This window comes from Myotis myotis, unplaced genomic scaffold, assembly GCF_014108235.1.
Source record: "Myotis myotis isolate mMyoMyo1 unplaced genomic scaffold, mMyoMyo1.p scaffold_m19_p_2, whole genome shotgun sequence".
NCBI lineage: Eukaryota > Metazoa > Chordata > Mammalia > Chiroptera > Vespertilionidae > Myotis > Myotis myotis.
In genome coordinates, this window is record NW_023416324.1 from 162,568,620 (window position 1) to 162,595,377 (window position 26,758).

The 26,758-nt window shown below is 40.9% G+C and overlaps 1 protein-coding gene across 11 annotated transcripts in view; it reads right to left on the minus strand.

The window, feature by feature from the left end:
- LRCH3 (leucine rich repeats and calponin homology domain containing 3) overlaps positions 1–26,758 on the minus strand; it is a 122,081-nt gene that overhangs the window by 52,578 nt on the left and 42,745 nt on the right. For all 11 annotated transcript variants that reach the window (XM_036352696.1, XM_036352698.1, XM_036352689.1 and 8 more), the window contains exons 4-6: positions 23,001–23,106; positions 14,984–15,120; positions 13,769–13,878 (exon numbers count right to left, since the gene is read on the minus strand). In XM_036352696.1, the coding sequence (XP_036208589.1) occupies positions 13,769–13,878; positions 14,984–15,120; positions 23,001–23,106 (353 nt within the window). The remainder of the gene's footprint in view (positions 1–13,768; positions 13,879–14,983; positions 15,121–23,000; positions 23,107–26,758) is intronic.

Below are 26,758 nucleotides of genomic sequence, written 5' to 3' on the forward strand. Positions count from 1 at the left end.
GAGAGTTAGAAACATCGATGAGAGAGAAACATCGATCAGCTGCCTCCTGCACACTCCCCACCGGGAATGTGCCCACAACCAAGGTACATGCCCTTGACTGGAATTGAACCCGAGACCCTTCAGTCCGTAGGCCAACGCTCTATCCATTGAGCCAAACCGGTTAGGGCAAGAATCTTTTTTCTTTTTGCTCTTCTGATTGGGTGCTTTTTGCTTCCTCATATTCTAAATCACTGACTGGATTCCTGGCATCCTGTACTCTACTGTTGATTCCCTGTAAGTTATCCTTTATTTCAGTTAGTGTAAGCTTAATTTCTGACTGGTCCTTTTCTATGTCTTTGATGTTCTCACTAAGAAAAGTCTCACTAAATCCCTTGAAGCTCTCATTAAGATCCTTAGGCATCCTTATAACCATTGTTTTGAAGTCTGTATCTAGTAATTTGCTTGTTTCCATTTCATTTAGTTCTTTTTCTGGCGATTTCTTCTGTTCTTTCATTTGTGACATGTTTGTCTCCACATTTTGGCTGCTTCCCCGTGTTTGTTTCTATGTTTTAGGTAGAGTGCTGGGGTACAACCCCAGCAGGCCCAGGGGTTCCCAAAGGTGTGGACGGAGTCGGCAAAGAAAGAATGACACAGAGGCAGTGTTCAGTTGATCAGCATGGTTGGGTTCTCTTGCGTGGTTCTATTGCCAGGTTCTGTAGGTTCTCCAGCCAGGTTCTGTAGCCATGTTCCCTCGCTAGGTTCTCCAGCCAGGTTCTGTCCAGGTTCTCCAGCAAAGTTCTGGTTAGGATCTTCAGCCAGGTTCTGTGTCCAGTTGTCTTGATAGGTTCTCCAGCCAGGTTCAGTCACCAGGTTCTAGTCAGGTTCTCTTGCCATGTTCTATCCAGGTTCTGTAGCCAGGTTCTGTCTCTAGGTTCTGTGGCCAGTTTCTGTCCAGGATCTTTTGCCATGTTCTCTCCAGCGAAGTTCTTCTGTCTCTAGGTTCAGTGTAGGTTCTGTGTCTAGGTTGTGTGTGCTGTTGTCTTGTTACATCTGTATTTATACCAGTTGATTCCAATCCTATCAATCTCTATTCCAAAGGTTAGGGCGTTTCTTATCTCCATTCCAGGGAGTAAAGATTATGTAGATTAAGCATGATTGTTCGTAGTTAAAGTGATTAACTACCCACTTGGCACTTAGTTAAGGGGTATTATTCCCTCCCTAACTTCAGGGAAAAATCCTTACCTGGGGAAACAACCTTTCTCTGAGAGGTGACCTTCATTAAAACACATAGCACTAAGGGGAGCAAACATATTAAGAACAGTATGCTATATATGCCAGGTCCCTTGAAACAGCAAGGAAGGACCGGCTTCCGGCAGTACAGCTGCTATGTCTCCTGGAATTGGTAGAGTGGCCTTGTATAGTAGATGTTTTGTAGGGCCCAGGGGCTCAGCTTCCCCAGGTACCTGAGTTGGGTACTCTGGGTGTGCCTGTATGTGGGCTGTGTGCACTGTCCTATTGTAGTTGAGCCTTGATTGCTATTGGCATCGCTCAGAGGAATTAACCCCCACACCAACAGGCTGTAAGGACTAGCTGCAAAGAGCTGCTGTGCAAGAGACACCCCTATGGAGCAGGACTTGCTTCAGTGGGTGCTCACTGAGTCTGCCAATTGAGTGTGTCGTTCGTGGATGTGTAGAGTTGTAATCTGGCACAGTCTGAAGCTATCCACAGGTTGCACTGGCTCTGCAGCCTCCTGGGAGGTGCAAAGTCAGCCACTGCCTGTGTCCTGCCTGGCGCCACCTGGCAGGAGCTACAGAGCAATCTGCAGATGGCTGCTACTTGTTTTGGGCTTGAAAGTGCTCAGGTGAAGCCCAGCTGTGAAGCAAGACAAACTGCTGCTAGTGCCAGGCCTGGGCCCTCTTACAGAGAGGCATGGGGCATGCTGATACCAGAAGCTCCTTGTTTGACAGATTTTAGTATGGTCTGGTCTGAGCCAGAATAGGGCATTCAAATAGAAAAGTTACTGCAAACAGCTTGGTTGGGGCTGCAAATTGGGTGAGATGGGGTCTCAGGGAATCACCAGGGTGGGGCAAACAGTGTGGGCCAGGTTAATGGAAATTCAGATATAGCCCCTGCCAATCAGCTCTGTTATGGGAGAAGTCTCAGTATAGGAACAATGATCCCTGCAAGCACCCATCTGGGAGAAAGCCACCTGTGAGTTCTTGCCCCAATGCCATACAATCCATTCCTCCCCATATGTCCCTGTATCCCCCCGAGCCACTGCCCCAGCACTGGAGCTCAAAGGGAATGAGTCTGAGTAAGTCTGTGCACCAGCTCTTTAAGGGGAATTGCCTGGGACTCCAGCAGCCTCCATGTCACTCAGCCACCATCCCTGCTGATTTTTATAGCCCAAAGTTATAAGGGCTTCTCTTCCCAGCACTGGAACCCTGGGCTGAGGGATCTGGTTTGGAGCTGGGACCCCTTGCTCATCACGTAGACCTCTGCAGGCTAGATATCCCTTCTGATTAAAGAAACATCACATGTGGATGTTAGACCGGCCCATTCTGTGCCTCTGCCCTTCCTACCAGTCTCACTGTGCTTTCTTCTTTAATTCTCTATTGTAAAACTATTATCAATGATCTTAAAAATATTTTGCTAAGGAGAAACCAAGATGGCGGCATAGGTTAACGCCGGAGATTGCTGCCTTGAACAACCACTTCAAAAAACAACTAAAAGACGGAACGGACATCATCCAGAACCACAGGAAGGCTGGCTGAGTGGAAATTCTACAACTAGGAGGAAAGAGAATATCATACCCAGACTCAGAGGAGGCGCAGTGCTGAAGTGAAATACTCAGGTGCGGAGTGCACGCGGAGCGGGCTGGAGGCGGAGGGCGCGGTTGTTGTTTTCAATCAGGAGGGAGTTTCAGACCCTGAGCTCCAGATCCGGGCGAGTCTCTAGGGACCCAGACACAAACGGGAGAAGCGGGACTGTCTGGCTTCGGTCGGAACTCGAAGGCAGCTTTCTCTCCGAGGTTTGCAGCGGTTGCTGGGACTCTGTGAGGCAGAGCCCCTAGGTACGGAACTGAGAGCAGCCATAACTGCTCGCTCCGGCCCACCCTGTCGATCCCCGGGGACCCGCCCTGCCCAAGCCCTGCGCAGAGCCATTTGCCAGATAGCCTCAGGCAAACGCTAGATTAGCACCGCCCTAGAGATCCAGTACAGAAGCTCTCCCACTGCAGACACAGTGGACTCTCATAGCCAGTTAGCCTGGAGGTCAAATCACCCCCGGTATTGCCGACAACAATCAAGGCTTAACTACAACAAGACTGCGCACAAAGACCACTAAGGGGTGCACCAAGAAAGCATAAAAAATGCAGAGACAAAGAAACAGGACAAAACTGTCAATGGAGGATATTGAGTTCAGAACCACACTTTTAAGGTCTCTTCAGAACTGTCTAGAAGCCGTCGATAAATGTAGTGAGATCCTCAAGAAATCTAATGAGACCCTCGATGTTATGATAAAGAACCAACTAGAAATTAAGCATACACGGACTGAAATAATGAATACTATACAGACTCCCAACAGCAGACCAGAGGAGCGCAAGAATCAAGGCAAAGATTTGAAATGCGAAGAAGCAAAAAACACCCAAACAGAAAAGCAAAATGAAAAAAGAATCCGAAAATACGAAGATAGTGTAAGGAGCCTCTGGGACAGCTTCAAGTGTACCAACATCAGAATTATAGGGGTGCCAGAAGAAGAGGGAGAGCAAGATATTGAAAACCTATTTGAAGAAATATTTACAGAAAACTTCCCCCACCTGGTGAAAGAAATGGACTTACAGGTCCAAGAAGCGCGGAGAACCCCAAACAAAAGGAATCCAAAGAGGACCACACTAAGACACATCATAATTAAAATGCCAAGAGCAAAAGATAAAGAGAGAATCTTAAAAGCAGCAAGAAAAAGAAACTCAGTTACCTACAAGGGAATACCCATACAACTGTCAGCTGATTTCTCAACAGAAACTTTGCAGGCCAGAAGGGAATGGCAAGAAATATTCAAAGTGATGAATACCAAGAACCTACAACCAAGATTACTTTATCCAGCAAAGCTATCATTCAGAACTGAAGATCAGATAAAGAGCTTCACAGATAAGGAAAAGCTAAAGAAGTTCATCACCACCAAACCAGTATTATATGAAATGCTGAAAGGTATCCTTTAAGAAGAGGAAGAAGAAGAAAAAGTCAAAGATACAAATTATGAACAACAAACATGCATCTATCAACAAGTGAATCTAAGAATCAAGTGAACAAATAATCTGGTGATCATAATAGAATCAGGGACATAGAAAGGGAGTGGACTGACTATTCTTGGGGGGGAAAGGGGTGTGGGAGATTCGGGAAGAGACTGGACAAAAATCCTTATTTGCAGACGACATGATATTATACATACAAAACCCTAGAGACTCCATCAAAAAGCTACTGGACTTAATACATGAATTTGGCAATGTAGCAGGATACAAAATTAACCCCAAGAAATCCGAGGCATTTCTATACACCAATAGTGAACTTTCAGAAAGAGAGATTATAAAAACAATCCCGTTTACCATCGCACCAAAAAAATTAAGCTACCTAGGAATAAACTTAACTAAAGAGGTAAAAGACCTCTACTCAGAAAACTACAGGACGTTGAAAAAAGATATAGAGGAAGACATAAACAGATGGAAGAACATACCGTGTTCATGGATTGGTAGAATCAACATCATTAAAATGTCCATACTACCCAAAGCAATCTATAAATTCAACGCACTTCCCATTAAAATACCAACGGCATACTTCAGAGATCTAGAACGAACTCTCCAAAAATTCATCTGGAATAAAAAAAGACCTCGAATAGCTGCAGCAATCCTGAAAAAGACCAAAGTAGGTGGGATCTCAATACCAGATATCAAGATGTATTACAAAGCCACTGTTCTCAAAACTGCCTGGTACTGGCACAAGAATAGGCATATAGATCAATGGAATAGAATAGAGAGCCCAGAAATCGGCCCGAACCAATATGCTCAATTAATATTTGACAAAGGAGGCAAGAACATACAATGGAGCCAAGATAGTCTCTTCAATAAATGGTGCTGGGAAAATTGGACAGATATATGCAAGAAAATGAAACTAGACCACCAACTTACACCATACACAAAAATAAACTCAAAATGGATAAAGGACTTAAATGTACGACAGGAAACTATAAAAATTCTAGAAGAATCCAAAGGCAACAAAATCTCAGACATATGCTGAAGCAATTTCTTCACTGATACAGCTCCTAGGGCACTTGAAACTAAAGAGAAAATGAACAAATGGGACTACATCAAAATAAAAAGCCTCTGCACAGCAAAAGAAACCATCAACAAAACAACGAGAAAACCCACTGTGTGGGAAAACATATTTGCCAATGTCATATCCGATAAGGGCCTAATCTCCAAAATTTATAGGGAACTCATACAACTTAACAAAAGGAAGATAAACAATCCAATCAAAAAATGGGCAAAGGACCTAAATAGACACCTTTCAAAAGAGGACATTCAGAAAGCCAAGAGACATATGAAAACATGCTCAAAGTCACTAATCATCCGAGAGATGCAAATCAAAACAACAATGAGGTACCATCTCACACCTGTCAGACTGGCTATCATCAACAAATCAACAAACGACAAGTGCTGGAGAGGATGTGGAGAAAAAGGAACACTTGTGCACTGCTGGTGGGAATGCAGACTGGTGCACCACTATGGAAGACAGTATGGAGTTTCCTTAAAAAACTGAAAATGGAACTCCCATTTGAACCTGTGATCCCACTTCTAGGAATATATCCCAAGAAACCAGAAACACCAATCAGAAAGGATATATGCACCCCTATGTTCATAGCAGCACAATTCACCATAGCTAAGATCTGGAAACAGCCTAAGTGCCCATCAGTAGATGAATGGATTAGAAAACTGTGGTACATCTACACGATGGAATACTATGCTGCTCTAAAAAGGAAGGAACTCTTACCATTTGCAACGTCATGGATGGAACTGGAGAGCATTATGCTAAGTGAAATAAGCCAGTCAATGAAGGAAAAATACCACATGATCTCACTCATTCATGGATAATAGAGACCATTATAAACTTTTGAACAATAATAGATACAGAGGCAGAGCTCCCTCAAACAGATTGTCAAACTGCAGCAGGAAGGCCGGGGAGGGTTGCGGGGCAGGAGGTAGGGGGGTAAGAGATCAACTAAAGGACTTGTATGCATGCATAGAAGCATAACCAGTGGACATAAGACATGGGGGGATAGGGGAGGCTAGGGGACTGTCTAGGGCGGGGGGATAAAATGGACACATATGTAATACCCTTTGTAATACTTTAAGCAATAAAAAAAAAAAAAAAAAAAAAGAGACTGGACAAAAATCGTGCACCTACGGATGAGGACAGTGGGTGGGGAGTGAGGGCGGAGGGTGGGGCGGGAACTGGGAGGAGGGGAGTTATGGGGGGAAAAAAGAGGAACAAATGTAATAATCTGAACAATAAAGATTTAATTAAAAAAAATATTTTGCTAAGAAAAAGAAGCCAGACATAAAATGTTACATAATGTTTTTAGTTCATTTATATGAAATTCTAGAAAAGGCCAAACTATACTGACAGAAATTTTATTGGTTGCCTGGGGCTGAGAGTAGGGGACAAGGACTGACTATATGAATGGGCATGACAGTGATGGAGATATTATATTTCTTGATTGTGTTGGTAGTTTCATGATTGTATCCATTTACTAAAACTCACTGAACTACACATTTAACATGGATATTTAAAAATTGTACCTCAGTAGAGCTGCTTTTAAAAATCTGCCAAACCAGCATTGGTTGTTCCACATGTGCACTAACATTTTATGTTGTCAGTCTCAATTTGAGACATTCTAGTGGGTGGGCAGTGGAATATCATTGTGACTTAATTTGCATTCCCATGATGATTAATGATGTTGAACATTTTTTGTGTGTGTGCTTATTGGTCATTTATATATCTTTCTTAGTGAAGTGTCTATTCAAGTCTTTTGTCCATTATTTAATTGGGTTGTCTTTTTAACATTAAGTTGCAGGCATTCTTTAGGTAGACTGGATACAAGTCCTTGTCATATTTATATTTTGCAGATATTTTCTCCCAATCTGTACTTTACCTGTTAATTTTCTTTTTACATTTTTTATTTATTGTATTTAGAGAGACAGAGGGAGAAAGAGACACTTATTTATTGTTCCAATGCACTCATTGATTTCTAAATATATATATTTATTGATTTCAGAGGGGAAGGGAGAGGAGAGATAGAAACATCAATGATGAGAATCATTGATTGGCTTGCCTCCTGCACGGCCCCTACTGGGGATCAAGCCAGCAACTGGGCATGTGCCCTTGACTGGAATCAAACCTGGGACTTTTAAGTCCACAGGTTGATGCTCTATCCACTGAGCCAAACCAGCTAGGGCTACTTGTTAATTTTCTTAATATTTTCTTTCCACAATAAATGCTTCTAATTTCATTTATTTATGGTTATTGCTTTCTGTGTCCTCAGAAATCATTGCCTGTTCCAAGTCACAAAGATACGTATCCTCTATTTTCTTCTAAAAGTCTTATAAGTTTAGTTTATACTTGTTTTTAAACATACTTTTAAAAGTTAGCTGAATTAAAACCTAAAACATAATAGCCTATTTAAAAATATATGTATTTTTATTTTTATTTTTATTTTTTTTTTAAATATATTTTATTGATTTTTTACAGAGAGGAAGGGAGAGAGATAGAGAGTCAGAAACATCGATGAGAGAGAAACATCGACCAGCCGCCTCCTGCACATCCCCCACCGGGGATGTGCCCGCAACCCAGGTACATGCCCTTGACCGGAATCGAACCTGGGACCTTTCAGTCCGCAGGCCGACGCTCTATCCACTGAGCCAAACCGGTTTCGGCGTATTTTTATTGATTTCACAGAGGAAGGGAGAGGGGGAGAGAGAGAGAGATAGAAACATCAATAAGACAGAATCACTGATTGGCTGCCTCCTGCACACCCCACAATGGGATCGAGCCTGCAACCCGGGCATGTGCCCTGACCGGGAATCAAACTGTGACCTCCTGGTTCATAGGTCGACGCTCAGCTACTGAGTCACACCTACCAGGCGCAATAGTCTACTTTTTAATCGTCTATTAGAATTTTATTTAATAACCGTAACTAGGTTGTAAAATAACTTTCAATGGTACAAATTTAAAATTGTGTTCTGGTATTGAATTTTCTATTCCATGTACTCTTACACTGTTCATGTATATAACTTTTAAAAAAGTTATATCATGTTGTCACAACAAATTAGAATTCCAGGTACAGGGAAAGAGCAATGAACTTTGATTTCACAGATAAGGTACCAAGTTTACTACTTACCAACTGTCAGCTCAAAGAAGTCACTTAATATTTGTACAATAAAGTTACCAAATTTAATCATATGACTTTCATATAGTAAAATGAAATCTTTCTGTCAAGTAAAAACAAAAGCAGCAAAGCCCCTAGTTGCCATCAGCCATTAGTGAACGTAAAAGTTTTTATAACTTGTCAAATTATTTTATGGATAAAGATCTTACTTTATAAGATCTTTATAAGATAGGGCATGTGGTAACGTATAGCCCTATCTGTCCAATGTACTAAATACACTGATTCTAAAGATCCAAAAAATAGCCCTGACCGGTTTGGCTCAGTGGATAGAGCATTGGCCCTCGGACTGAAGGGTCCCAGGTTCGATTCCAGTCAGGGGCATGTACCTTGGTTGCGGGCACATCCCCAGTAGGAGGTGTGCAGGAGGCAGCTAATCGAATTTTCTCTCTCATCGATGTTTCTTTTTTTTTTTTTCCTTAATACATTTTTTTTTTTATTGATTTCTTATAGAGAGGAAGGGAGAGGGCTAGAGAGTTAAAAACATCGATGAGAGAAACATCGATCAGCTGCCTCCTGCACACTCCCTATTGGGTATGTGCCTGCAACCAAGGTACATGCCCCTGACCGGAATCGAACCTGGGACCCTTGAGTCCCCAGGCCGACGCTCCATCCATTGAGCCAAACCAGATAAGGCTCATCGATGTTTCTGACTCTCTATTCCTCTCCCTTCCCTCTCTGTAAAAAATCATTAAAATATATTTAAAAAATAAAATAAAATAAAGATCCAAAAAATACAGGTACCTTCCTCATTTTTCTACCTTCTTCCACAAAGCTCCTTTAGCCAAAAATTCTTTCAGTATAATTCTAAAATTACTTTTCTACAAGAAAAGCAGCTAATTTCTCCTAAATTTTTATTTTGAAAAAACTCATACCTATCTGAGTTGGGAAGATAATACAATGAACATCATTTGTCCTTCATCTAGCTATCCCAACTATTTAAGTAGCATGTGTTATGTATATCATCTACATGACACATCTGTTCTTGTGCTTTTCCCCCCTTTTTTCTTACGCTTGTTTTAGAGTCCAGATCTTAAAAACAGGTGCTATGTGTGTTTTATCACAGCAAAGTCAAGGCAAGGTGCCTAATTTAAAAAGCTTTCTAATGCTATATAATAAAAGGATAATATGCAAATTGTCCCCTTGACCAGGAGTTGGACTGGGAGTTCAACTGGGAGTTTGACCAGTGGGCAGGACTGGCCAGCCAACGGCCCACGGTCCTACCCCTGGCCAGCCCCTACCTGTGCACGAATTTGTGCACCAGGCCTCTAGTGATATATATACATTTAAAATATTCTTTTCTGCAGCTGCCAAAAGAAATATGTATATTTGAAGATTTACTGAAAAATACTTTTTAATATTATGTAAGTTTTTCAACCAATGATATTCAGAGCTCTAGAGGATACCGTTTATATACTGTAATGTATTTTTTATCAAGTGGCCAATCAAAATAAGCCTAATTTTACTGTGACATTTTTCAGTGGTCAATATAAAATTAATAGAGTCCTGGCCAGGTGGCTCATCCCATACACCAAAAGGTTGCAGGTTCAGTACCCGGTCAAGGTATGTAAGGGAGGCAACTGATCTATGTTTCTCTCTCACATTGATGTTTCTCTCTCTCTCTCTCTCTCTCTCTCTCTCTCTCTCTCTCTCTCTCTCTCAAATTAATAACCATATCCTCTGGTGATGATTAAAAAAACAAAAAGAAGTCCAGCTGGTGTGGCTAATGGTTGAATATCCACCCATGGACCAGGAGGTCACGGTTCGATTCCCGATCAGGGCACATGCCTGGGTCGCAGGCTCCATCCCCAGTGGAGGGCGTGCAGGAGGCAGCTGATCAGTGACTCTCTCTCGTCATTGATGTTTCTAGCTCTTTCTTCCTCTCTCTTCCTCTCTAAAATCAATACAAAAATATTAAAAAACCAAAAAGTAAAGAAAATTAATATTTGCATTGTTATTTTATTATTTTATTCAGTTACCCCTAGCTTCTATACATGTTCGCTCTGGCTCAGAGATTAAACTGATAAAATTAAAGTGAGACATACCAGTTTATCAGTTTTCCAGGCTTGGTCAGTATTTTCCTGGTTTTAGCCCTAAAAGTTTTATATCCCAGAAATCCCCTTAGTCACACACAAAGCAGGACAGATAGTTATCCTATACTTAATTTTGGCCTTCAGGGGACCAGACAGAGTTCTGCCAGGCTCCAGCTATGCCCTGTCAGAAAGTCCAGTCTCCCTAATAAACTACCTAGATTCAAACGCATAAGTGACCTCTGTAGCAGGAAGATGAACTATGAAATCAGTATAATGCAGTGAAAAGTTTCAAACATAGTTTAACAGATCTGGCCCAACAGCTTGGCATCATAATTTACCAGCTGTATGACTTTAACTTTTCTCAACTTCTGTTTTCTCATAAGTTTCAAACAAAAAAAGGTTAACAACAACATCTACCTCAGAGAGCTGCTATAAAGACTAAGACAGTATAAGTTAGAGCATTACACAAAGCCTGGCTGCCACAAAGCATTCAATAAAAGTTACCAATCTGTGAGGAATGCACCCTTAGGAAAGAACATTTCCTGTTATAACAAGTCACTAAATCTGCTTCATCTGAGTTTAGTTCATCACATATTTCCTGAATGCTAGGCAGTGTTCTAAGTGCTAAGAATACAAATATGATGGTCATTGCTTTCACAAGCTCAGGCTTGTGGTAGAGAATTCCACTGCTGGGGTTATGGATGCAGGGCTTTTCTTACCAGCAGTTTAATCTTTCTTTAGGTTTGTTTCACTGCCATCATCATAAAGAAACATATCAGCTTAAAATCACCTCAGCAAAAAAGCATAGGTCACTTTAGGTCACTACTGAAAAGTATGTGTGCCACTGTATAAAATGAAAGCGTTTTCACAATAGTGCCATTGCTAAAGGAGTTGGAAGCACTTCCCTCTGGAAATGAGTAAAACATTTGTGGCCTTCATAAAATGATTTAAAGAAAATTGTGCGTTGCTTTTATGTTACATAAAAGTAGTTAGAAAGTTGCATCTAAGGACTAATAGTATCACAGCATCTAATTTGTATCAAATACCTGAAGATCTACAGGATTAATAACAATTCTCTTTAGCAAGACAGGATTCTTTTAGAACTAAACTCTTTCTAGATCACAGTAGATAGCTAGTAACTACAATGCCTAATATTTGTATAAGGCTTTATGGTCAGTATAACACTTTCACACACAGGTCATTTGATCCTCAGGACTACTGTTAGAGTATAAAGAGGGTAAAGATCATATTAAAGAAACAGGGGTTCAAAGGGGTTAAGTGAACTGCCCAATAGTACAGGGATTCACAGCTAGAACAAAAACATTCTGACTCTATGACGGCATTTTGAATAAATTACAATGCAATTTCACTAATCTGTACCCCAGTGGGAAAGATATGAAGGTATAATATCTAATTCACTGATGCATGAGGAGTTCAAGGAAATATTTTATGTATATGTAAATATATAAATTATCTATCTATATATACAAAAGCCTAAGCAACGGAACAACCAGAACGACAGGAACGACTGGTAGCTATGACGCACACTGACCACCAGGGGGCAGACGCTCAATGCAGGAGCTGCCCCCTGGTGGTCAGTGCACCCCCACAGCCAACTTCCCCTGGTCAGCCAACCTCCTGCAGTCCTTCCCTCCCGGGTGGCCAACCTCCTGTGGTTCCTCCCCCTAGCCAGCAGGCCCTGATCACCCAATTGGGGCCGGGCCCCGGGGCTGGACAGGGAACTGGGGGTGGGTGGCAGTGGTCACCGACCCTTTACCAGGGGGGCCGGCAGCCAACCTCCCATGTCTTGTCCCTCCCCCATGGTGGCGGCAAGGCGTCGAAGGAAGGAGGAGGTGGGGAGGCGGGGAACCACGTGGTAGCGGGGTTCCGGCGTCAGCGCCTGGTCTGGCGACCATAGCCTCCTCTCCGGGCCCTAGACTGGGATGGGGAACTGGGGGTGGGTGGCGGAGGATGCAGCCCCTTTCCCATGGGGGCCAAGGGCCAGCTCCTTTCTTGGGCTGGTGGCCAACCTTCCACACCCTGTTCCTCCCAGTGGCCAGCAAGCCCCGATCAGCCTGGCCCTGATCAGCCCTAATCGCCGGCCAGGCCTAGAGACCCCACTGGTGCACAAATTTTGTGCACCGGGCCCCAATATACATATATGTATATTTTAAAATTTCTAGCACATTGTGAAACCATTACAAATAAAGTATCATAACTCCTTTGGAGAGACATGGCATATTTTTGCTATTTAGACTTTGCATTTAGGAAAGGTTTCTCCATTGATCTAAGCTTTCTTTTATATCTTAGAAACACACAAGTCTCTTGTTAGTTTATTATTGTTTTTTATGTATATTTTAAAGTAATCTGATGATGATTGCTATAGTAAAAACAAATTGGGCTAAGACAAAGGACAGAATCACAGGGTCTACAATTAGCACTGCAGCCCCTAGCTAAAGCTCATTATTCTATAGGTGACTATAATTCCTCCTTAGTGTCTTCAGGCTACCCTCACATGTAGCTACCAGGACGCACTATTAATTGTCTTACACTCAAATCTCAAAGGTAGAGTAGCAGTTTAATGTTCCTATTCTGTTATTTCACAGGGGGAAAAACTTTCACTTAGCAAGAATTACTAACTCCAGGGGAGAAAAATCAATTGGTATATATAAAATAAAAGCTACTTTTATTTTTTGAACATCTTTTCTTTAATTGATTTTTTAGATCCCAAAGTGACATCAATAGTCATCAAATCCAATCTCTTCACTCCCTATAGGAAAAATGAAGCACAGAAAAGTCTGAGAGATTTGCCTAAATCACAGAGCTAGTGAAGAGAAGAGCTAGGTTAATATTCAAATCACTTGGACCAGTGGTTTTCAATTGCAGACCCCCCCCACACCCCTGAGGGGATATTTGGAAATGTCTGGAGATATTTTTGTTTGTCATACTGGGAGAGTACAATAGAAGCCAGAGATGCTGCTAAATATCTTCCAATGTATAGGACAGCTCCTCACAACAAAGAATTAACTGGTCCAAAATAACAATGTTGAGGTTGAGAAACCCTGATTAGAGCTACGCTTTGCCATTATCTAATTAATCAACATTTTACTTAATATTAAGTATTCTGAGAAAAACAGTGTCAAAATAGGTAATTTCCTTATAGTCAAACATTCAGGCAGATTTAAGGGTCTAGTATATTTTATTTCTTGTGAGATAGAATATGGTAATTAAAAAAAAAAAAAAAAAAAGGACATACTCACCAGGAGCCAAAACCCAAGGGTCTCCTATCATAATCTGGCAGATCTGGAGCAATCTTACAAGCTTGTATGTTCAGGTACTTAAATATGTGAATTTTGCCTTTTATGCATATCTAAATAAAGTAACACATACATGCAATCAAATTGTTACTCATCTGAAATGTGTCCCTTTTATAATCACAATCAGCTTTTTACTTAATGTATATTGGAAACAGAAGGCATTTCTATTAAGTACAAATACTAAAAATCTAACACTAATTTTAACAAATTATATTATTTGTTATTTTAGGTATTTAAATGATATAAATATAGGTTCTATTTTCTAGATACTAATAAGTCTCAGTAATATATAAAATAATTTATGATTACAAACAGAATATCAAGTAAATTTATTATTAGTTAGGCATAGTCAGGAATTTAAAGCATTGCTCCCACATGAATTATATTAGCAACTTTTGCTTTTAGGAATCCAACAGTCATGTACTATTATGTTCTCCACTGTACATTCTGTCAGAAAGAAAAGCAGGAAATGTTTAAATATTAAAGCTATATATATGTCTGTTGCTACCTGTTGGCTTCTGTCCCAGAAGTCAAAACACAAATTCTTTAGGATTATGAGACCCTTCTATAGTTAAGATGTTTACTCATAGGGAAGTTTTATAGCTGCTATACAGAGGCTTGTACCATCAGTTGACTGTAGAGTAAAAAAGCTACAGGTTGGTAAATATTTTTTAGATTGTAGAATGTTTAGTATATGTAACACTACCCATAATTACTTTCTTTAAAATAATTTCATTTCAGTCATTGCTAAGCAAATGACCAAACTAAATAAATAAAGGAACTTCAGATTTTAGAAAACAGGAAGGTACAAAAACACTGGTAAGAAGAGATGTGCTGATAGTCATTAGTTCTGAAAGCTAAGCATTTTTATTTGTCTCTAGATTCAACTTTTACCAGAAAAAAATTAACTCAAATTTCATTAGAAAAAACTTTACAGAAGAATCCCGCAAGTTTTTTAAAAAGTCAATTTAATGAAAGGAAAAAACACTTCTGGACATGGTACCTATCTTCCACACTATTTAGTAAAGGCTTCTAACGAATACATAAGTGTGTGCATTTATTTTAAAAGAACTTAATTTCCAAGAGAAAGACAAATGCATAAAGTTTCATTCTTTGTCGAAAAAGTTCATAACATACTTCAAATAAACGATGATTTACCTGTGCAGGAGGAGACTGTAATGGATTGTTATCTAGGGCAATCATCTGTAGGTGCTTGAGGTTCCGATAACAAACAGGGATTGTTGTAATTTTATTGCAGGAGAAGTCTAACCGTATCAAAGGCAATTCTGCCAGCTCTGCAAAGAGATAAAATGGAAACGAACAATTAATGATATTTCAAAACAAGACAATTTTGACAGGAGCTTCTAGTGAAATATAGTGGATTTAATATAAGTATTTACTTCCATTCTTTCTTAGTGATTAAGTAATATAGCAACGTGGTATAAAATGAAATCTAGACGCTACAGACAGGAATACTAATGAAAGCAAGCTGTTTGACTCCTCACAGAACTACAGAAAGTTGAAGGCCTGATACCAGAGAAAGATGGGGATAACAAAGGGATCAGATGATAGTCTGTATAAAGAACAAGTCAGAGATGCACAGGTTTCCATACTGTAGGAACAGAACCAAGATCCATTAAAAAAAGCCCGTGACCTGACTACCAGGAGCTACAAGGTATCTCACTTTTCACTCCTGGTAAAAACCCTTCAAGATATTTTATTAACTTCCTTAAAACTAGGAAGCTTATTGTGACTATAAGATCATCTAAAAGATATTACTGTTCAATTAAGGTATATAGGACAAAGGAAATTTTCTGAAAAGTGAAAAAACAAACATGGGAAGGTTTCAAATTGGGTGAAAGAAATCAACATGAAAATGCATATATGATTCCATTTATCTGACATTTTAGAAAAGACAAACTATGGAGAACAAAATAGGTGAGGGGTGAGTGTAATTAAAAAAAGGAGCTTTTTTTGAAGTGATGGGATATTTAGGTATCTTGACTATGGTGGTGGTTGCATAAAAAATAAGTTAAAATTCATGCAACTGTACTATACCCCCCTAAGAAGTCAATTTTACTATATAATAATAAAAAAAAAAGATTTTTAAAAAAAGGTGTAAAACAATTTTCCAGAACTAAAGATGTGAATCTCTGGTTTGGAAAGAGGCCCACAAAGTAAAAAAACTCATACTCTGGCACATCATCATATAACTTTCAGAGCATATGAAAAAAGGGAAGATCTTAAAATCTCCCCAAGAGAAAAACAATGTGTCACAAATAATGGACTGGAATTAGGAACAGCATCAAATTTTCAACCATTAATTTTTAGCACTGAAAGCTAAAAGTGAAAAAGACCTGAAAATCCTGAGAGGAAATAATTTTCAATCTAGAATCTATAACCAAATTATTAATGAAGGGTAAGTATAGGATAAAGATGTATCTTTCCAAGTGAAGTATCAAAAAATGTTTTCCTAAAATAAATAAGTAATATAAAAATAAAATAAATAAGAAATCAATTTAAAAAATGTTTTCCTGCCCTGGCCAGCGCTGCTCAATGATTAGAGTGTTGGCCTGTGCACCTAATTGCAGGTTCAATCCCTGGGCACGTGGAAGGCAACCAGTCAATGTATCTCTCTCACACTGATGTTTCTCTTTCTTTCTCTCTCTCTGCCCCTCCTCCATGCCTTGCACTTTCTCTAAAATCAATGGAAAAAAATAGTCTCATTCCTCAGGAGCACTATCTCAATTCGTTGAGGTTCTGCTTCCCGGCATATGTCGACAGTTTGGCTCAAATAAACTCACAAAAATTCAAAAAAAAAAAAAAAATAGTCTCATTCCTCAATGAGGATTAAAGAAAAAAAATAAGTTTTCCTATAACACATTCTCATGAAACTACCAGAAGATGCCCTCCAGCAAAATGAGGGAGTAAGGTAAGAAAGAGGAATTATTTGTCAATCATACCTTAATAAAGCTGAAATTTTTAAAAAAGTAATAAAGAGAAAGACATGGAATCCAGGAATAAGAGTATTCAATACAGAACGAAGAAAGCTGGGCAGCAATAAGAGAACAACCAGTCCACATTGGAAGAGAAGGAGTAAAGGCTCAATAGGGAGATAAGCAGGGAATAAAAATATGATAGGTAATCTCATTGGTTTGACTAATAAGGATGCTGGAAAAAGAGGGAGGAATTAACCATAGTTACCTAAATAAGAAAACAAATGAAAAGAAACAGAGAAATTACTAACTCTAGAAAAAAAAACCACAATAAAAATAAGATATACAAGGAAGAAAATGAAATCAGAGTACATTATTTTAATTGGCAGGGAACAATATTTATATCATTATAATAATGTACACAATGAATAACAATTTAATCAAAAGTTATGATAAAAATCACACTGTGAAAATACAAAGAGGGAAGTAAAGATATAATGGTAATAATGTAAGAAAGTTAAATCCTCATCTACCATTACAGAAAACTAATGTGTCAAAGTTGATAAATCCAGCAATAACTGTAAAAGCACATAATTAGAAATATGTCAACAAATACCAGTAAAAAGTGTCAAAGGAATTGAAGGTAGGTACTTCTGGCCCTTTAAATTGGGGAAGGGGATAATTGAGGCAGGGTAAATGCTATTATTTATTTTAAGCTTTTCGATATTATTTGTATACTAGGGTCCCAGTGCACGAAGATTTGTGCACAGGGGGTGGGTCCCTCAGCCCGACCTGCACCCTCTCCAATCTGGGAGCCCTCAGGGGAGCCCTCTCCCATCTGGGAGTTTCTGTCTGTCTTTGCAATCATATGAGCGAATTGTCTGAGACCCCAACCCAGTTTGGTTTGGTGCTCACAGAGTAATAGAGGTCTTTTTTTTTCTTTGCTCCATTGGTGGAGATTTCCTAGAAGTTGCAGGATATCTTCCTTTTAATTTTTCCTCAACACTCTGACTTATGTTTCTCACCTTTGCTTTCCCTCCATCCCCCACCCACAACAATAACTTGCTCCAGGCTCACTTTGCTCGCAGCGGTTCTCACCTGTGGGTCGCGACCATCGGAAAACACATATAGCATCCTATCTAATAACAGCCAAACTTGGTAACTGACCTTACCTTTGCTATGCCTCCCACTGGCTAATCAGTGAGATATGCAAATTAACCACCAACAAAGATGGTGTCTAATTTGCATACGGCAGGCACGGTGGGACAGTGCGAGCCGCCAGCGCCAGCCGCCATCCAGGCCCCCATGGGCGATGCCAGAAGCTGCTTGCCTGCCGCCCGGGACCCAATCTGGTCCCGGGCCACAGGCACGCCGGCCCTGCAAGCCCCAGGAAGCTCCAGGAGCCGCCAGATATGGCAGTAACTCTATCAGGAAGCACTCTGAAAGTCAGTGGCATAAATGCACCAATTAAAAGACAGATTATGGGGGTGAATCAAAAACAAGACCCACTTTAAATATAAAGACACATATAGACCAGAACTTGGCTAGAGATCCTGGCTAGGCTGCTGATCAACTGAACGGTGTCTCCGTGTCCTTCCTTCTTTGCTGACTCCGTTCACACCTTTGGGGACCCCTGGACCTGCTGGGGTTGGACCCCAGCACGGACTGAAAGGTCCCAAGTTCGATTCCGGTCAAGGACATGTACCTTGGTTGCCGGCACATCCCCAATAGCGGGTGTGCAGGAGGCAGCTGATCGATGTTTCTCTCTCATTGATGTTTCTAACTCTCTATCTCTATCCCTTCCTCTCTGTAAAAAAATCAATAAAATATATTTTAAAAAATAATAAATAAATAAATATAAAGACACATATAGATTAAAAGTAAATGAATTAAGCTGCAGCCTGTTTTGCTCAGTGGGTAGAGCATTAGCCCTTGGACTGAAGGGTCCCAGGTTAGATTCCAGTCAAGGGAATGTACCTCAGTTGCTGGCTTGATCCCCAGTCCCTATCAGAGCATGTCCAGGAGGCAACCAATCAATGTATCTCTCCCTTTCCCTTCACTCTATCTAAAATTCAATGGAAAAATATCCTTGGGTGAAGATTAACAAAAAGTAAATGGATTAAGTAACAGTAAAGAGATTATAAGAAAAATATATTCCAAATTTTGTTAGTTGTATAATGGTTATGTTTAAATTATTAACACCTAAGAAACTGGGTGAAGGGTACATACAATATGCTGTAGTATTTTATAGGTTTTTTTTTACATGTATGAGATTATTACAAATTAAAATATTAAAAAAATTAAAAATTAATAAAATATTAATTGAAATGTATCTGCATTACATGAAAAATCTCCTAATTGCTTCTAGCATAATTTATTAAATTGTGCTAAAATTTATAAGGGTACAATTAAAAAAATCTTAATTCTAAATGATATAATAGAAAATATATAATAGTGCAGTTATAAGCACTTATCTGAAAATAAAAATTTAAAGAAGTGTATTTAAAGAAGGGATTAGCCAAAGAAAATATATGCACAACCCATGGGCACAGACAACAGTATGGTGATGGCCAGAGAGAAGTGGGGGGCAAGAGCTGGGTAGAGGGGGAAAAAGGGGGGAAATAGAGACATCCTATATAATAATAATGAAAGGCTAATATGCAAATTGACTGAAAAGCAGAATGGCCCGTTGCTATGATGCGACTGGCCACCAGGGGGCAGACGCTCAATGTAGGAGCTGCCCCCTGGTGGTCAGTGCATTTCCACATAGGGAGTGCCACTCAGCCAAAAGCTGGCTCATGGCTGGCCAGCACAGAGGTGGTGGCAGGAGCCTCTCCCACCTCTGTGGCAGCACTAAGAACGTCCAACTAACGGTTTAGGCCCGATCCCTTGGGGGCCTAAGCCTTTAGTCGGAAATCCCCCGAGGGCTCCCTGGCTGCCAGAAGGATGTCTGACTGCAAGCTTAGGCCTGATCCCCTGGGGAATGGGCCTAAGTCAACAGGTGGACAGCCCCCAAGGGGCCCTGGACTACAAATGGGTGCAGGCTGGGCTGAGGGATAACCCCCCCGCCGAGTGCACAAATTTTTGTGCACCAGTCCTCTAGTATCAGATATTTACTTTACGATTCATAACAGTAGCAAAAGTACAGTTATGAAGTAGCAACGAAAATAATTTTATGGTTGGGGGTCACCACAACATGAGGAACTGTATTAAAGGGTCACAGCATTAGGAAGGTTGAGAACCACTGCGAGTGTCTAGGAAATCCCACAATGCGTCTGCCACCAGAACTACGATTCCCAGCATTCCTGGTGCTTCCCATGCTCTGGGCTTCCACTTCCGGCCAGGGGCTGCCACCACCGGCCAGGGGCTGCCACCACAACTATGATTCCCAGAATTCCTGGTGCTCCCCACACTCTTGGTTTTCATTTCCAGTCCTGGGGCTGCAGAAACACAAAGGACTGGGAACTTCAGCCACCCCCTGGCCGGGCTGACAGGACCGGACACTCCAGTGGCGTCCCCAGAACCCAGGCTGCTCGGCGCCTGCGCGGGTAGGCTTGGAGCAGCCAGGGGGGTGGGAACCCTCACAGCCACTCGGCGCCTGCATGCATAGGCCCGGAGTGGCTGGCGGGTGGGAACGCCCTCCGTGTCGCACGGTGGGTGTTCCGCCCCGCCCCTTGGCCGCTCAGCATGTGCGCTCTGCCCACATGCCTGCCATGGCGATGCGGAGGGCGTTCCTGCCCCGCCCCCGGCTGCTTCGTGCCTGCACGCGTAGGCCTGGTGTGGCCAGGGGTCCTTCCAGGACTGCGGCTGTTCTGGGCCTACACATGGGCCTACAGGCTCAGAGCGGCCTGAGTCCCAAGGACGTCTGTCCCCAGAACCCAGGCTGCTTGGTGCCAGCGAGCGCGCAAGCAGCCACCTTGCCCCCGGCCACTTGGCGCCTGTGTATGCAAATTAACCTGCCATCTTTGTTGGGTTAATTTGCATACTCACTCCTGATTGGCTGGTGGGCATCACAAAGGTACAGTCAATTTGCATCATTCTCTTTTATTAGTGTAGATGACTTCTTGGATATTATTTGCTAAAAATTATAATTAGTTAAAATCAAAATGGCAATATAACAAAGGATACAATATTTTATCTACTGAATTATGTTAGAGACCACCTAATTAACATGAACTTCCACACTAACTTGAAATCAAGTTTTCTGGCTATCTCAGTTTAACTGAATATGGTGAGGTTACAATATAAACTGATTTAAAAAAATTTTTTTGAAACTATTTGTTAAATTCACAATTTTCTTGGTAATATGCATTCAAAATATGACTTAGGAACATATTAGATGATAAAACTATTAAACTGTAGTTGTCATCTGAAACCTCAAATTTTCATTTTCACTAAAATCCACTGTTTCCATTAATTGATTTCACATTAAGGCAGTATTATTACAGACTTATTTAGTAAGCCTTTAAAGATCAACCATAGTAGATGGGTCCTGAGTTGAGGGGTAATCCTAAATAAAAATTTGGGGTTACAAGGCCCCGGGTCATGACTTTGGTCAGTTCTGCTGAGGCCTTCATTCACATTCCAGAGGTGATAGAAAGCAGAACTAGGAAAAAATGAAGGCCCTGAAGATACAAGTCTAGTGAGAGGAAAGATAAGCAGGATTTTGGGGTAGTGTGGTTGCAGTAAGTGTATTAAATTGGACTGGCAAGTCACTTTTGGAGATGTTTACTTGGGATCCAAAATGACAAAGCCACACTAGTATGTTAGAACTAAATTTCATACTGCTGTATAAAATTTAATATCCAGTAAATATACTGGATCAAATGGTGTAAACATTTGGACTATACAGTAAAGCAAAAGCATCATTAGTTAATTCAATACTTACTATACATTAGAAGTCATTTTTGTCAAAGAATCTAGAGAATAATTGTCATACAAATACCTTCTGAATATTCCTTATCTTTTTGATAAGCATTCTGAAATGTTTACAGATGAATTTCTGTAAGTCGTTTCAAATTAATCTAGAGGGTAAAGTAAGGGAAAGTGGGTGGGCATACAGATGAGCTGATGACTACTGTAGCTGGGTGATTCATTGTGCTCTCTCACTTATATATGGGAAATTTTCCATAATAAAATTAAAGAAATATCTGATCTAATAAATTAATGATTCTTCTTATTTTCACTTTCTTTTATAGCTTCTTATTTCATGAATTTGTATTTTTAAAAGATTGCTGCCCTGACCAGTTTGGCTCAGTGGACAGAGCATCAGCCTGCGGACTGAAGGGTCCCAGGTTCGATTCTGGTCAAGGGCATGTACCTTGGTTGCGGGCACATCCCCAGTAGGGGGCGTGCAGGAGGCAGCTGATCGATGTTTCTCTCTCATCGATGTTTCTGACTCTATTCCTCTCCTTTCCTCTCTGTAAAAAATCAATAAGATATATTTAAAAAAAAGAATGCTAATTACACTAATTTGTTTAATCATTTTTATCATTCAAATACATACACCAGAGCCCTGACTGGTTTGGCTCAGTGGATAGAGCATCAGCCTGCGGACTCAAGGGTCCTGGGTTCGATTCCAGTCAAGGGCATGTACCTTGGTTGCGGGCACATCCCCGGTGGGGAGTGTGCAGGAGGCGGCTGATCGATGTTTCTTTCTCATCGATGTTTCTAACTCTCTATCCCTCTCCCTTCCTCTCAGTAAAAAATCAATAAAATATATTAAAAAATACATACACCAGAGCTTATAGTCAGTCTCCTACTGTAGTCTCCCACTCTATTCATTATTCACTCTTCTATACATCATCTCCAAGTGGTTAATTAGCCTCTATTTGAACATTTCCAATGAAGAATAAAGTTATTAAGTTCAAGTAAAGTCCATTTTTAAGTCAGAGCTAATTACAGGAATGTTTTTCATTTTACTAAACTATCCCCTATCAAAAATGTTATATGTGCTCCCAAGTAGTTATGCTTACTGAAACTTCCAGTGACCCAACCCTGAGTCATCAATTACATCAGTTGACAGGATTTAAAAATACAATCACTGGTGAACAGTTATTGGAACTTATCACTGAAGAGTCTACCTTTTAAAATTCACAATGGAAGAGATAACATATTAAGTAAACCATTACTTCTCAAACATTGGATGTAACTCCATACATTTTTGTTATGCCAATCAATCTCAGCGATCTTTAAAGTAAAAAGATAAATAATAATAAAACAATTTTTCAGTTTCTTACCTTCTGGCAAACGCACTAAGTGATTTCTTCTGAGGTTGAGGTCTCTCAAGGCCTCCAAATTACCAATTTGAGAAGGTATTGTTTGAATTTCATTGCAGCTCACGTCCTATTTCAAAAAGATACAAAATAATTATTTTAAAATTCCAAACTTGCCTGCTTTAAACTATCTGTAAAATGAGGTTGGACAAGATACTTGCAGTCCCTCCTGGTTATAAAAAAATTATGATTCTGTGTCCAAGAATAATCCCATAGTTTGTAATGGCACTTAATTATAAAAATGTAGTCTTCTGACTGATTCTATACATTTTACATATATCTACATTAATTTTATGAGAATTAAAATTAAATGATTTAAGAAGCAGGTAAGCATAGAATATCAGATCAATAAAAATGCAGGTGAAAAGGTAAAAAAGGAAAAAGTATAAATGCATCTATGTAGGGCAATATTTTATTTTATATTGTTCTAATAAAGCTAGGAGAAAAAATGATAAAAGTTACGATAAAATTATTTGAAAGAATATCCTATTTTCTTTTTTTTAATAAATATATTTTTATTGATTTCAGAGAGGAAAGGAAGGGGAAGAGAGAGTTAGAAACATCAATGCGAAAAGAGAATCATTGATTGGTTGCCTTTGCCTCCTGCACGCTCCACACTGGGGATTGAGCCCACAACCCTGGTTGTTGGCCTTGATTGAAATCGAACCTGGGACCCTTCAGTCCACAAGCCGACGCTCTTTCCACTGAGCCAAACCGGTTAGGGCAAATCATTTACTTGTAAGAGTCCTTGGTTTAGGGGAGATAGTATTTACTAGATGGCTCCAAACTGCTACTTAACCATCACAGTTTCCCTATTCCACTTGTCCTGGCTTACTGGCCTGTGTTCTTTCTGATACAGAATTTTTTAACTGGAGATTCTTTGTCCACCAGAGTCGAAGAATGAATCCACAACAGAAGATGGTATAGCAAAGGTGGAGATTTATTAAAGAACAAGTACAGACTCCCACGTGGGGAGGGGAAAAGAGTCCCACAGAATGGACTCCCACGTGGGGAGGGGGAAAGGGTCCCCCTATTTTCAAGCCCTGGAAAGCTAGCTCAGTTGGTTAGAGCATCATCCTGATATGCCAAGGTTGCAGGATCGATCCCTAGTCAGGGCACATACAGAAAGTTTAAGTGGAACAACAAAGCGATCTCTCTCTCTCTCTCTCTCTCAAATCAATTTTAAAAATAAAAATTCCACATACACTTTTAAAAATCATATTTTTAAAATACCAGTTCAACTGTTCAAAAATCCTATATAATAGACGGCTAATATGTAAATTGACCAAACAGCAGAACGACCAATTGCTATGATGCGCACTGACCACCAGGGGGCAGGCGCTCAACACAGGAGCTGCACCCTGGTGGTCAGTGCACTCTCACAGGGGGAGCGTCGCTCACCCAGAAGCTGGGTTTACAGCTGGTGAACGCAGCGGCGGTGGCTGGAGCCTTTCCTGCCTCCAAGGGCTCCCAGACTGCAAGAGGGCGCAGGCCAGGCTGAGGGACACCCCCTCCAACCAGTGCACGAATTTCATGCACCGGGCCTCTAGTATAAAATAAAAATACATTGACGATGATTCATATCATTCCTATCAAACTCAAAGTGAGGAGAAATGACAAAGTACACATAACTCAAAAGGATATGGAAAAATAGATACTGCTTTATTAGCATCTGATCAACCAGGTTCCAATATATGTATTAGGTAGGCCTTCTGGTATCTTGGTAATAGCTTGATTCTGATTCCACTGGTTCTAAAAAGAGATGACTTTAGGTTCCAATCCTGATATATCCAGGATTCCATAATTCTGAGGCCAGCCAGAATAATTTATATACCCATGTGTAGCTGCCTAGGTTAGTAAGTATCAAGATGCCACATTAACACTTAAAATTCCTCTAATATAGGAGTAAAAAATATATTAACAGATTTACTATTAGAAAAGACCACTTATCAAAAAATTCAACAAGCTTCAAATATTATTTTTAAATTTTCCCAAACATTTTTAGAAAAAAAATTTTACTTTTATTTTTCTATCAATTAGTGACAGAAGTAGAATCAGAAGCTAGACTTCTTAGTCTAATACTCTAGGCATAAAAGTTAAAAGAGTTCTAAAAGAAATTGAAAGGGTTGGAAAACTGAGCCTGAGCCAGAGGTAATAGCAATCTATAAAATTTCTCTCAGAAAAAGTATATGTTGAAAGATAGTTTACTTTCACTCAGAAGTGAGTAAGAATGGTGCAGAAAGACCATCAAATATGAATTAGTAAGTTTAAGATTACTAATTGTTACTCTGCCACAAGCTATTTGTGTAATAGCATATTAACTCACCTCTCTGGTAGAAATCTAAAGTACCTTTTGCAAGACATATCTATATTTTAAGTATTGAGGATTCAATAAGTAGAAAAAGAAAGTTTAAAAGATTTGAAAATCAGAATTTCAATCATGAGTATAACTTACTATTAGTTCATGTTATTAACCCAAGCTCTGAAGAAATGCAAACAAACATACATTTTTGGACTATTTCCTAGATCTAATTGGCTCAAAATAAATAGTGGTCTAGTATCTAGATAAGAGGTGGGCAAACTTTTTGACTCGAGGGCCACAATGGGTTCTTAAACTGGACCAGAGGGCCGGAACAGAAGCATGGATGGAGTGTTTGTGTGAACTAATATAAATTCAAAGTAAACATCATTACATAAAAGGGTACGGTCTTTTTTTTTTTTTTTTTTAGTTTTATTCATTTCAAACGGGCCGGATCCAGCCCGCGGGCCGTAGTTTGCCCACGGGTGATCTAGATTCTAGCTTTAATGTATTTGTGAATTTTTACGTGACCTTTCTAGTCATAATCTACCTGAAAAAGTCAGCTAATATGTGGTCCAATTAGAGTATATGTGTACAGTGTTTGTTTTTTGTGAAGTTCATCTTTATCCTATATAATAAAGAGATAACATGCAAAATTGACCATCACTCCAACACACAAGATGGCCACCCCCATGTGGTCAAAGATGGCCAGCAGAGGAGGGCAGCTGTGGGCGATCAGGCCAGCAGGGGAGGGCAGTTGGGAGGGACCAGGCCTGCAGAGGAGGGCAGTTGGGGGGGGGGGGGACCAGGCTGGCAGGGGAGGGCAGTTGGGGGTGACTAGACTGACAGGGGAGGGCAGCTGGGGATGACCAGGCCTGCAGGGGAGGGCAGTTGAGGGAAACAGGCCTATAGGGGAGGGCATTGGGGGGGGGGGGGGGCAGGCCTGCAGGAGAGGGCAGTTGGGGGGGACCAGGCCTGCAGGGGAGGGCAGTTGGAGGCGACCAGGCCTGCAGGAGAGGACAGTTGCTGGGGACCAGGCCTGCAGGGGAGGGCAGTTGGGGGGGACCAGGCCTGCAGGAGAGGGCAGTTGGGGGGTGCCAGGCCTGCAGGGGAGGGCATCTGGGGGGGGCAGGCTTGCAGGGGAGGGCAGTTAGGGGCAACTGGACCGGCAGGGGAGGGCAGTTAGGGTGACCAGGCTGGCAAGGGAGGGAAGTTAGGGGTGACCGGGCCAGCAGGGGAGGGCAGTTGGGGGAGACCAGGCCTGCAGGGGAGGATAGGGGCAACCAGGCCTGCAGGAGAGGACAGTTGGGGGGGGGGGGGACCAGGCCTGCAGGGGAGGACAGTAGGGGGCAACCAGGCCAGCAGGGGAGGGCAGTTGGGGGGGACCAGGCCTGCAGGGGAGGGCATTTGGGGGGGACCAGGC